This window comes from Trachemys scripta, chromosome 7, assembly GCF_013100865.1.
Source record: "Trachemys scripta elegans isolate TJP31775 chromosome 7, CAS_Tse_1.0, whole genome shotgun sequence".
Classification (NCBI taxonomy): Eukaryota; Metazoa; Chordata; order Testudines; family Emydidae; genus Trachemys; species Trachemys scripta.
Genome location: NC_048304.1, coordinates 123,138,629 through 123,151,345, shown reverse-complemented (window position 1 = coordinate 123,151,345; position 12,717 = coordinate 123,138,629). Strand labels below are relative to the sequence as shown.

Here is a 12,717-nt window from a genome sequence, read left to right as displayed (position 1 = left end):
GACCAAATACTGTCTAGACCATCCCTGATAGACATTTATCTAACCTACTCTTAAATATTTCCAGAGACGGAGATTCCACAACCTCCCTAGGCAATTTATTCCAGTGTTTAACCACCCTGACAGTTAGGAACTTTTTCCTAATGTCCAACCTAAACCTCCCTTGCTGCAGTTTAAGCCCATTGCTTCTTGCTCTATCCTTAGAGGCTAAGGTGAACAAGTTTTCTCCCTCCTCCTCATGACACCCTTTTAGATACCTGAAAACTGCTATCATGTCCCCTCTGTCTTCTCTTTTCCAAACTAAACAAACCCAATTCTTTCAGCCTTCCTTCATAGGTCATGTTCTCAAGATCTTTAATCATTCTTGTTGCTCTTCTCTGGACTCTCTCCAATTTCTCCACATCTTTCTTGAAATGGGGTGCCCAGAACTGGACACAATACTCCAGTTGAGGCCTAACCAGCGCAGAGTAGAGCGGAAGAATGACTTCTCGTGTCTTGCTCACAACACACCTGTTAATGCATCCCAGGATCACGTGTTTGGTTTTTTTGCAACAGCATCACATTGTTGACTCATATTTAGCTTGTGGTCCACTATAACCCCTAGATCCCTTTCTGCCGTACTCCTTCCTAGACAGCCTCTTCCCATTCAATACAGATACGCTTTTTCTCTATGCCAGTGATGGAGTGTTAATAATTAGGTAGTCAAGATGAAAACGAACATGCTTGTGTGTGTAGGGTAGAGCTGGTGAGTTAGATATTTAATTTTTCTTTTCTGTTTCTTTTCTCCCCTGTGCTTAGTCTTTCAGTAGCTTCTCTCATTGCCTGCAATTACAGCTGCTCTAATCTCTTCAGGTTATTTCATAGCTTGGCCCTGTCCTTGGGTATATTTGCTGCCTCTCCAGTTTCATCATCTGCAAATTGGATCAAACTTGCATCAAAGAAACCCCAACAAAGATAGTGATGTTTAGGCTTGGCATGATTTGACTTTTATCTGTAAATGTTGATTTCACTGTACAACAAACCCATGAAAAATATTTCCATCAATAATCGAAATTTACAGATAGGCAAAGAAAGAGACTTAAGGCTGCTTAAGAACTTAGTGTGATTTAAGGATATTTATGTTGTATATTTTGATGTGATGTTGACAATTTGTGTTTTTAATCTTTAGATTCAAAAGTTAAAGGTTTATAACTATCTACTGTCATTAAATAATTGTCTGATACTCTACTGTTTGACTCCCCTGTAATTTCCTACAACTGTAAATTTAAATTTATAAAAATAAGTGTTTAGTAATAAAAATCAATATTCTCTGTTGCAATTACAAAAAAATAAAATAAAAAATAGAATTCTGTCAAGCCTAATGATGATGCAGCTCTGGAGGGTACACAGTAGTACTTGGGTTTTGGGTTTTTTGTTAGTCTCAAAATCCTGAGAGCCGTTGTCTATCCCAGAATTTCTGGGAAGTATCTCTATGTGAAGAGACACATTCTTTGCCATTATGGCACCTGGAAGTGCTTTGAGCACCCGGGTGGTCCCTGCACCAGAACTGGGAAATAGTCTAGTGAGCTTTTTGACTGCCCTGTTTGGGTGTTTTTAATATAAATATATCATGTAGAAGGTGTTAACATTCTATCTTTCATAGATGTCAGCAAGGGACCTGGATCCAAGAAATTCACTTTTTCTGTGAACTTTGCCATTTACATAAAGTTTCTTGCAAATTTATGCAACTTACAGAATGGCACTGGCTTATGAAGGCTTGTTTCTGTGCGATGCCTGCTTTGAACTTCGTGGCACAGCCATAACAAGCAAGTAAGGGATGTGATGGCACTAGTATGAAGGAGGCTAGCGTCACTAACTGGTCTCAAATTTTGTGGACTTAAATATTTGTACATGTGGCTTAGAAATTTCACAGCAAGTCTGATGTTTTGTCAGTTTTCTGCATCTGTGAGAGCAGACATTTTCCTTTCTGTGTGAGTGTAAAATGTAGAACTCAGAGTGAAGGACTAATGATATTAAAGCCAGAAATCATAGGACTGGAAGGGACCTGGAGAGGTATCCTAGTCCAGTCCCCTGCACTCAAGGCAGGACTAAGTATTATCTAGACCATCCCTGACAGGTTTTTTTATAACCGCTCTTAAAAACCTCCAAAGATGGAGATTCCACAGTCTAAACTGCACTTGCTGCAATTTAAGCCCATTGCTTGATGCTCAGAGGTTAAGGAGAAAATTTTTTTTCCCCTCCTCCTTATAGCAACTTTTTGTGTACTTGAAAACCGTTATCGTTTCCCCCCTCAGTCTTCTCGTCTCCAGACTAACAAACCCAGTTTTTTCAGTCTTCCCTTATAGGTCATGATTTTTAGACCTTTAATCATTTTTGTTGCTCTCCTTTGGACTCTCTCCAGTTTGTCCACATCTTTCCTGAAATGTGGTGCCCAGAACTGGACACAATACTCAAGTTGAGGCCTAGTCAGCGTATAGTAGAGCAGAAGAATTACTTCTTGTCTTGCTTACTGCATCCCACTAATATATTGCAGAATGTTTGCTCTTTTTTTTGGCCAACAGTGTTACTGACTCATATTTAGCTTGTGATCCATTGACCCCCAGAATCCTTTCCACAATACTCCTTCCTAGGCAGTCATTTCCCATTTTATATGTGTGCAACAGATTGTTCCTTCCTAAGTGGAGTACTTTGCATTTGTCCTTTATTGAATTTCATGCTGTTACGTCAAAATGTTTCTCCAGTTTGTCCAGATCGTTCTGAATTTTAATCCTATCCTCCGAAGCACTTGCAACATCCTCCTCTTGGTGTCGTCCACAAACTTTATAAGTGTTCTCTATGCCATTATCTAAACAATTGATGAAGGTATTGAACAGAACCAGACCCAGAACTGATCCATGCGGTACCCCACTCAATATGCCCTTCCAGCTTGACTGTGAACCACTGATAACTACTCTCATGGAACAGTTTTCCAACCAGTTATGCACCCACCTCATAGTAGCTCCATCTAGGTTGTATTTCCCTAGTTTGTTTCTGAGAAGGTCATGTGAGACAATATCAAAAGCCTTACTATTTTTCCTCTGGACAGTCTTGCCTACATTTCAGACTTGATCTCCCAACCTCTGCCAATGTGGCCTTACTCTCCTGAGTAGAGCTTGCAAAATACAATCCAATAAACCTGCCACCTAACTCCTACAAAAGTAATTAGCCAAGCATTCACCCTATTTTTTCTGTAGTCCGTTTCCTGTTTAACATTTTCAGTGCTGCCTACCTTATCTGGAGACTCTGCACAAAATGCACCTCTAGTGCTAGTTCCAGTGGACTGCTGACATCCACAACACACTGAAGTAGCTGAAGGGATTAAATCAGTGCTTATAGTAAGACGTTTTCACCTTTTTCCACTTTTTTTCCGTTGACCTGTCTCCAGGATAGAATATTCCATGTCATATCCCAGAATACTGTGTTGAGAAAAATTATTTTTAAATTTCTGAATTACTGTATTAGTTTTATGCAGAAACTAGCTGGCTAACCTAATGATTCTGTGCCATTTGGATGCATGTAGATTTAAACACAACTAGAGAAGCCCTGAACTCCTTATTCATCCTAGGAAGAAAAGAAAAGGCATAACCTCTAGAAAACCAGCGCCAGGCATATCTGCTGCTGCTCACATCTACGTAATCCTTAGGTCCACCCTTGTTAAGGTGAAATATGTGACCTTTTTGCTTTTACTTCCCTCCAGATTTACAGGAACGGATGGGCCAAGTGGTTTTGGATTCGAGTTGACGTTTCGACTAAAGAGAGAAACAGGGGAGTCAGCGCCACCTACATGGCCGGCAGAGTTAATGCAAGGCTTAGCCAGATACGTCTTCCAGTCAGGTACTGTACCATTAAACAATTCCTGCCTTGTTTTCTATCACTCTAAGGCTTGGTCTACACTCACCCCCCAAATCGAACTAAGGTACGCAACTTCAGCTACGTGAATAACGTAGCTGAAGTTCGAAGTACCTTAGTTCGATCTTACCTCGGTCCACACGCGGCAGGCAGGCTCCCCCGTCGACTCCGCGGTACTCCTCTCGCCGAGCTGGAGTACCGCAGTCGACGGCGAGCACTTCCGGGTTCAACTTATCGCGTCCAGACAAGACGCGATAAGTCGAACCCAGAACTTCGATTGCCAGCCGCCGAACTAGCGGCTGGGTGTAGACATACCCTAACTGTGATGGGTTACGTGAATGTCAAAGTGCTGGATTTGAATCTTGTATTTATTCAAGTAAATCTCTGCCATTTTAGTCTCGATCGGTCTTGTGTGAAAATGCTGTTTGGTCAAAATAAATGTGTTGCTTTCACCAGCCTATTGGTAGATCTCTGTGCTACTGTACAGGTGATCTAGGTTCCCCCTATCGTAAGCTGCTTGAAGGTACAGAATGGTTAGGCCTTGATAGGAAAGGGAGTCTTTGGGATTACCTTTTAGTTACTCCTCTAGACAAATGAGGAGCTGCTTAGTGATGGAAGAAGATGGCTGTGATATGAGGTCTTACGGAGGCAGGGGTTAAAGCTGAGACAAATGGAAATCCTCAGGGCTGTGTCAGTGATATAGAAGATCTCCTAGGAAATGTCAACTTTCCTATGTTGTACAATATAACTGAACTTAACATAAAAGGTGGTTACAAGGAGGAGGGAGAAAAATTGTTCTCCTTAACCTCTGAGGATAGGACAAGAAGCAATGGGCTTAAATTGCAGCAAGGGCCGTTTAGGTTGACATTAGGAAAAACTTCCCAACTGTCAGGGTGGTTAAGCACTGGAATAAATTGCCTCGGGAGGTTGTAGAATCTCCATCATTGGGGATTTTTAAGAGCAGGTTAGACAAACACCTGTCAGGGATGGTCTAGATTAGCGGCTCTCAACCAGGGAGTCCATGGCCCCTGTGGAGCTGCAAGCAGGTTTCAGGAGGTCTGCCAAAATAAACTAGAAAGCAGGGCTGGCATCAGACTTACTGGTGCCCTGGGCAGAAAGCCAAAGCCCAACCAACTTAGCTTTGTGGGGACCCCTGTGGCATGGGGCCCCCCGGCAATTCCCTGTTTGCTGCCCCCTAATGCCAGCCCTGTCTTTTAATCTACTGGATATGAGAAAAACAGTTGTTGTGGCACAGGTGGGCCATGGAGTTTTTATAGCACATTGGGTGGGGGGGGTGCCGGGGGGGGGGGGGGGAGGCTCAGAAAGAAAGAAAAAGGTTGAGAACCCCTGATCTAGATAACTTAGTCCTGCTATGAGTGCAGGGGGCTGGACTAGATGACCTCTCGGGGTCCCTTCCAGTTCTACGAATGGCCTGTTGGGTAGACTATTAATTCACATTGTGTTTATACATGTGATTGTGTGGAGCGATTGTGCAAATAGTGATTGCCTTTTTGATCCAGTTTGGGGGTTCTTCCCTATTAAAGTAGCTTCCTAAATCTGTGATTACAAAGCAGCTAAGCACACACAGATTTGTAACTGTTTCTCTGCCAGTTAATAAATTGCTCAGTAACTTCTCTGATTCTGTGCTGTTTTTTCAGTCAGATGACTGACTTTTAAGTTGGAGGAGTCCAGAAAAAATATGATCACCATTAACTCCATTGCTGCTGATCATGAGTGCAACACCCCTGCACTCAGTGGCAGTACTCACATGGTCGCTTTCTTTCAAATGCTGACTCAACTGAACAATCTACGCACAAATCACTTATGATTTTAAGAATGTTGCTTGATGCCGGGTGGAATGAAGACATCGTCTCTAAATTTGGCTATTGAAGAGGTGTGCAGGCCCATTTTCACTGTTGTGCCATTGAAATTCCGGTCCAGTTGTTCTTATTTGAGATTTTTTGCCTTGGTTCCTCACAACTCCTAAAGCAGTTTTATTCCATGTGATTCCCATCAGCTGTCCCAGATTCAGAGTCTGGGTCAGAGTACAAGATTCCCCACCTAAATCTGATATACGCAACTCTAAAGCATTTGCTGTCAGGGGATGCATTAATAAGACTACCTTTTTTTTGTGTGCATTTCTGAGATGTTTGCCTCTGACTTTGCAATTGCCTCTAATGTCTCACTTATCGATGTTAATATTATTTGGTCCAAGATTTAAGGCCATTTTTGCAGCATTTCAAATCCCTAAACACTATAAGTTCTCATACCATGCTTATCAGTGTAGTGTCTGAGCGCTTTCACTTGTGCATTAAGTCATGTGACTCATAGCCGTCACTTGTTTATTCTTATTCTCTCCCCAGGAGGAGTGTGCACAGTAGTGTTTTGACACGATTAAAAAAAAATACTTACTGGCCATGTAAACAATATTACTCAAAGAGACAAACTTCTGAATCTCTTCATGCTGCATTTCTTGGAGCAATCCAGTAATAGGAATTTCGTGTGGACAAAGTGACATTTTCTGTTTCTGTGCATTTCGCGTGAGCAGCAGACAGCTTGTGTACATGTAATTGGTGGTAAGCCATTTAGAACAGATTCCCTACAAGACGACTTTTCATGCTTTCTGCAAAATACATAACTCCATCTTTCAGACCTGAAACCATAAAACCAGCTTTCAGTATTCTCTGGAAAGAGCATTTATGTCTTCATAAATTTCTGTTTTTCATCTTTGCCACGTACTTCACATTTAATTGGTCCATGACATTCAGTATTATCCTGTAAAAACAACAAGGAGTCTGGTGGCACCTTAAACACTAACAGATTTATTTGGGCATAAGCTTTCATGGGTAAAAACCTCACTTCTTCAGATGCATCTTTAAGGTGCCACCAGACTCCTTGTTGTTTTTGTAGATACAGACTAACAGTATTATCCTGTGTTGATTCAGATTGGTGCTGTCTTTATAGCCCTCATGACTTGTGTTCCAGATATGCTTCAGATGTTTTTAATAGACTGTGTTGGGGGTCTTACTTTTTTTAATTGTCTATGTAAATCAAGGATTAACTTGCAAAGTAAACGGTCCCTCGTGGTAGCAGCTAAGCTTGCAATTGTGAGGCTATAACTAAGCATTAAAGAGGCCATCCCTTTCCCAAAATAGAAGGAAATTGTGTGTTGCTCAATGAGTAATCAAACTAGAGTTTATTTTGCTACAAAGCTTGTTCTGCAAAGTCTATTGCTTGCTTTTCTGGTGTAAATAACGGTCTCTGAATTACCTTACTGTAGCTGAAAAGCTCAGACCCATCTCTCTCAATCTTAGACCTCAGGTCAGAGCGCTGACAGACACATTTGAAATGGATTTGGCATAGGGCATGCTCAGTGGTGGATTTCTTCTTCTTCCCACCAGTCTCCCCAGGTATTACTTGTGTATCTAAATGCATCCGCCCCTTCCCCTCTCAGCTCAGTCTCTTGCCCCTGCACCTGATACAACTCCGTACTTTGCTCCACTCCCATTCAGTCCCACCAGCCACCTCCTCTGTGGGACTCCGAGGCGATATGATAATACAAATAATGATGACTGGCAGCTCAGAGCAGCTGTATCTCGTGTCGTTTAGCCCACCTCTAGCCTCCTCTGTGGTACTTGGGGAGGAGCGGGAAACTGACACTAATGGTCCTTCTCCCTCCCCCCCCCCGGGGTAATGAGAATATATTCAGCTTGTCTTGATCACTTTGCAAAGCTGAAATGGATAATTCTGCTTTGTCCTGCTTTTCTCCCTTCCTTGGTCTTGGGCAAAACTTTAATGCCATACACTGAATATTAAAACACTCATTTCAGAGTAGGTTTTTTTCTCCTTGAAACACAATCTGCCCAAGGCACGTTATGGCACTAACAGCGTTTTCTTTTATGCTCAAATGTTTCCTACTCAGAACTCTTTGCCCACCCAGTTGTATGGTGTGGCTATCAAATGCCACTGTGATCAGCATGGGTAAGGACCTGGATATCAAATTAATAGTACTTTGTAAACCTATGGAGGTTTTAAATTTACAAATGACCTTTTAAAGCATTTGCTGAACCAAAACAACTTGATTAATGCTCCGCCCTTCACTCTCTGAATAAGTAGAAAAGATAAAACTAGCCCAGGGTATGGATGGTGGTCTCAAAGCCACATCTGGTAATGGGCTCCAAAGCTATTGGGCCAGTTAATGAATTAGGGCTCGTCTGCACTAGAGGGGTTTAAATTTTAGTGCACACTAACTGGCCCTTGTGCATGCAGTCATGTTTCAGACCCACACTAGGGAACTTTGTGGACCCCAATAGGGTCCCCACGGGCATGTTAGTGCACAACATGCTAGATCATACCTGTGAATAAAAGTCAGTTTTTTGTTATTTTAGGTGTACTTTACCACATCCTATAGGGTGTGGGGGCATGGGATGATGTTATACTCTCACTGTTCCTGAGTAGTTTCATATGAAGGATAGAGGGGGAAAAATTCAACCAACTACTGTTTAAAATAGCATTACCACATTACCTATGATTCTAGAACGCCTATCACAGGTGGCACCTGTGCTCTCACCCGAGTCGCATTAGATTTTATGATGAACACTTTTAAGCACACAAGTGTCGCACTTCTCTGTTTCTTTTACTTTTTCTGCATTGCTGCTTTACTTTAGACAATCTGTCTTCTTCTGCACTGAATTTTAGAATTCTTGAAGCTTTGGCTTTTCTGTTCACTGTAACAAACACTTGATGCTTTGTGCTTCTGATTAAATAGCACTGGCTCCCCTGCTTCAACAAAACCAAGTCTGCAAATCTTAGTTCTATTTGTGGCTTTATCTGTTCTTGATTTTATCACTGTTTGACCATGACCACAAATTCCAACTCTGTTATTTTTAGTTTCAAAGTTTCTAGGATTTTTTGTTTTTGTTTTTTAAATGAAACTGTTCACCATTCAGTGACCTTAACTCGTCATGGTTCATGGCTACATTGGGAATATCTCATGGTAGAACAGATTTATGCCTCAGTCCAAACTGAGGGGGAGGAGAGGAGGGAACACTGCTCCAATGGAAAATCTGTTCAAGGCCTTTTAGGTTTGTGGTTAACTTTATGCTGCAGTTATAAAATAGTTTACCACTTTTGAACGTGATTTAGTTTTTTAAGTGAAACTATGCAATACCTTCATTCTCAAGTCAAGTCTAATTGTTTTCAATAATCTACCTAATTGCCACATGAAAGTAGTACTGTATTCATGTAGCACAAAGATTAACCTATTGGCTATCTGAGAACTTGTACAGTTTCCATGTTTTTTGGCCTGAGAAAACCATTGATAGTCCTACAGCATGCAAGCAGTTGGATTTTGGAAAGATTTGCCAGTAAAAGGTACATCCATAAACGCAACATAAAAATAGCAAGGGAGAGCATGCATCATACTAGTTGTCTGTGAAGTTTATAACAATGAATGTTTGTCAGTTTCTTAAATCAAACTGACTTCAAAAATATTAGCAGCAAATCAGGTTTTTAAAAGGGAGACCTCTATGGATTAAGCACACTTAAACTTTCCTTGTGGTTTTCCTACTTGCAAATTGTTTGAAAGTTGATATCTGTAAATGAGTTTTAAAATAATTATTTTAAATATTGAACACTAGTATTTAAGACTTATGATGTATCTAGTCATTCATATGATGGACAAAATATGTCTCTTTGTACAAGCTCTTTGTTGCAATAAACACTAGGTTGTAAGCTCCTTGGGACAGGGACTGTCTTTTCTGTGTTTGTACAACGGCTAGCACTTTGCAGTCCTGGCCCATGCATGGGGCTCCTAGGCTAATACAGGTGATGATAAAAAGGAAGACTTTGATTAAGTAGGGCAGCCTGTGCTCCTGTGCTAAAGCTTAATGTGGATCTTGGTTGTTAATTTACCTCATGGAGGGAAGTTGCTTTTATAAGTAGAGCTCTAGTCTCTTAAGACTTAGATTATTGTTGTCACTGAATTATTCTTTGATATGTATTAAACTGTTACATTTCTTAAAATTTACTACATAGAATTGATTCTACCATACCAATCACACATGTCAATAACAGTGTCATCCGGACAACCACAAAAATTAATACAAAGGAATTCAGATTCAGAAAACCCTATCCTATTGACATGTCTTGGCCCTTGTTTCTAGTGATCAGTGAGAATTTCATCCTTTTTAGTGTTTTTTTGTTTTTGTTTTTAAAGATTAAGAAATAATTTATTAGGTTCTCCTTTTCCAAAGTTACTGTAGGAAAGAATTTCACAGCTTTGAGTGGCTCTGAGCTGCCGGTAACAAATGTTGCTATTTGAGGAACTGACAGTTAGAGCTTCCATGGCACTTACCTGCCTGGCAGAACATGCTTCATACTAGCAAGGTGGAGAATTTTGCTTCTGTGCATGTAACTGATTTAAGAAGTTATCACTGTTGTTTGGATCTGAAGAGAGTGACCTATTTAGGCATAATGTAAGGTGCTCTTTTTTCCCCAGAGGTGCAGAACTCCTACAACTGTGTTAAAGTCAATGGGAGCTGTCTCAGCATCTCTTTAAAAACAACAAATACAACTAAAACGAGGATTGCCCAAATTCATCTTAATCCCATTTCCAATGAGTAGTAACATCACTTGACTGCCTCAACCTGCTTTATGGTGGGCATGTTAATTTTTACTGTTGAAAGAGACTCATTTAGATTAAGTAATTTGATTAAGGTCATACAACCTAAAGTAGTCAGACTTCAAAAGATCTTGGCTCCTAGAGTCCTGCTCTAATCACTAGACACTTTCCCTCATAGTCACTAGTATCTACAAGTCTATGCTCTGTCCGAATGACTGGGTCCTTACATGCATGTTTTTAAATGCTCTTTTATGCAGGCACGTTCTTCTGTAAAATGGTGCTTCCCTGAATACAAATGAGTTTTGTCTAGCTTTTATAAAATGTTGCTTATTTCCTCCCAGTAGGATGAATAAAGCCAAAGAGTTGCCTAATTATTCGTATTATTTTTCTGACTTTTTTTTTTAAAAAAAGCATATATAAACCCCAGACTCATTTATCATTTTTTACTGGTTGCTATGGTTCTGAAACATCTATTCAGTTTCCAGTGTAGAACTGGCCCTGGCTTCCCTGCAGCATTTCAGAATTTTAGATTAGAAATGGAGGGGATTAGCTGTGTTTCAACTCCACAAAAGACTAAATCTACTTATAAATTTTGTTTTAACAAACCAGTTATGCAGTTAACTTTGCAGATAAACATTGGAATTTTTACACAGTGAAGTTCTTATAAAATATACTGTGGGCCAGTTGTTTGCCTTAGGTGAGTAGCGTTCAGCCGTGTAAGTAGACTGCACGGTTCAGTTCTGTGAAGGGGTGTGGAAACATAAGTTAAAGTCCCTGTTTCCAATTTAGCCCAAGTTGGTCATGGCCAAAACCGATCACGATCAAGGAGCGTGTGCAGGAATTTAAATTTGACTGCTTTTGGAGGGGCATGGTAAACACATACACACTATACACATTAAACCATATCAACACTCGCACGTACATCACATCATATGCATAGAAGTAAACAGCAATACACTCACCATTTCAACGAAAAGCCATGGGCCGTGGAGCCACCTCAACAAATATATCCACAAGGACTTGGCTGCGTCAGGGAGAGCAAGAGAGCTAGTTCTGTGCCCCTGCTGACTATTGGGTGGGGAGTGGGGGCTTGAGCCCCTGCACAGGCTGCCCTACTGATAGCTATGTAGTGGTCCATGTGAAATCATTTGGGTCAAAGCCCAGTTCCTGTTAGAGGGATCGTTTTACATCTCTCCGCCCGCCACCCCCTCAAAAAAAATCCTGTATTGACATCGTTGTTGAGACTCGCAGGAGAGATGGCCAAACACTGATTGTATGCAGATAGAACTACCCTCTCGCTCCCTGCATATGTGAGACTAGGCTTGTGTGGTAGTATAGAGGGAAGCTTGTGTTAATGTTGCCAGTGATCTAGAATAGAGCATTTCTGCCTCCAGAGTTGTCAAGCAGACAGACAGCGTTAAAAAGACTAAAGAAAAATTATTTGGCTATATGTAGAATGATTCAGAGTCTAAATTTTGTAGGGCTGGATATGTGCACTCTCCCGAAATAAACGATTCCAAGAGTTACGTATACAATACACTTACGCTATGTCTGTGCTAAGCTTTTTCTCTTAATTTCCCACTGGTTCAACTACCCATGAAGCTCCAGGGATGAAAAGACTGCCTGTTGGCATTTTAACTAATCATCTAACCCTGCTCGAAGTAGTCTAGATGAGATGGTGGTCAAAACACCACAGGCTTAGCTATGTTAATATCCCCACCAGCGGAGCTGGCCCTGCCCTAGTAATGGTGGGGAAACTAAGAACGTTGAGAGTAGGTAAAGCCTTAGGGTGTCTATTTGGGTCCCAGGATTCAGTTCTGCATATTTATTTATTTTATTTTTTACAGAGATCCGAGTTGGGGAGGGGGCTAAACACCTATCTGCTTCCCTGATAGAATTACTATAGGACTCTCATGAAGCCTTATTACTGTTGCGTTTAGTCTTTGATATCAAACATTTTTCTCTACTGTTTTGACATTGTGAATTTTCTGGGAAGAGCGCACCGAAGGGGGTTTTATTACAGCTCTGCTTTTTTAAATTTTTTTATTTATTTGCCCCTCCCCTCTCCCCATGCAATTGTAGTTTTCTAGCTTTTTTTGGTCTCACTGTCCATGAAGAGGAGGCAGATAAGAAGGTGCAATGGCTGTGACAACTGTCAGATTTCCTTCCTAGTTTGTGAACTCTTCAGGGTAAGGACTGTTTCTTTGTGC

General features: G+C 41.0%; 1 protein-coding gene across 3 annotated transcripts in view; it reads left to right on the top strand.

The window, feature by feature from the left end:
- The window catches only part of SUFU (SUFU negative regulator of hedgehog signaling), a 130,789-nt gene that overhangs the window by 34,013 nt on the left and 84,059 nt on the right, over positions 1-12,717 (top strand). For 2 of the 3 annotated variants that reach the window (XM_034775224.1, XM_034775223.1), the window contains exon 3: positions 3,734-3,870. In XM_034775224.1, the coding sequence (XP_034631115.1) occupies positions 3,734-3,870 (137 nt within the window). Of the gene's footprint in view, positions 1-1,693; positions 1,807-3,733; positions 3,871-12,717 lie in introns of those variants that run through there. The other variant, XM_034775225.1, reaches the window with a different exon arrangement.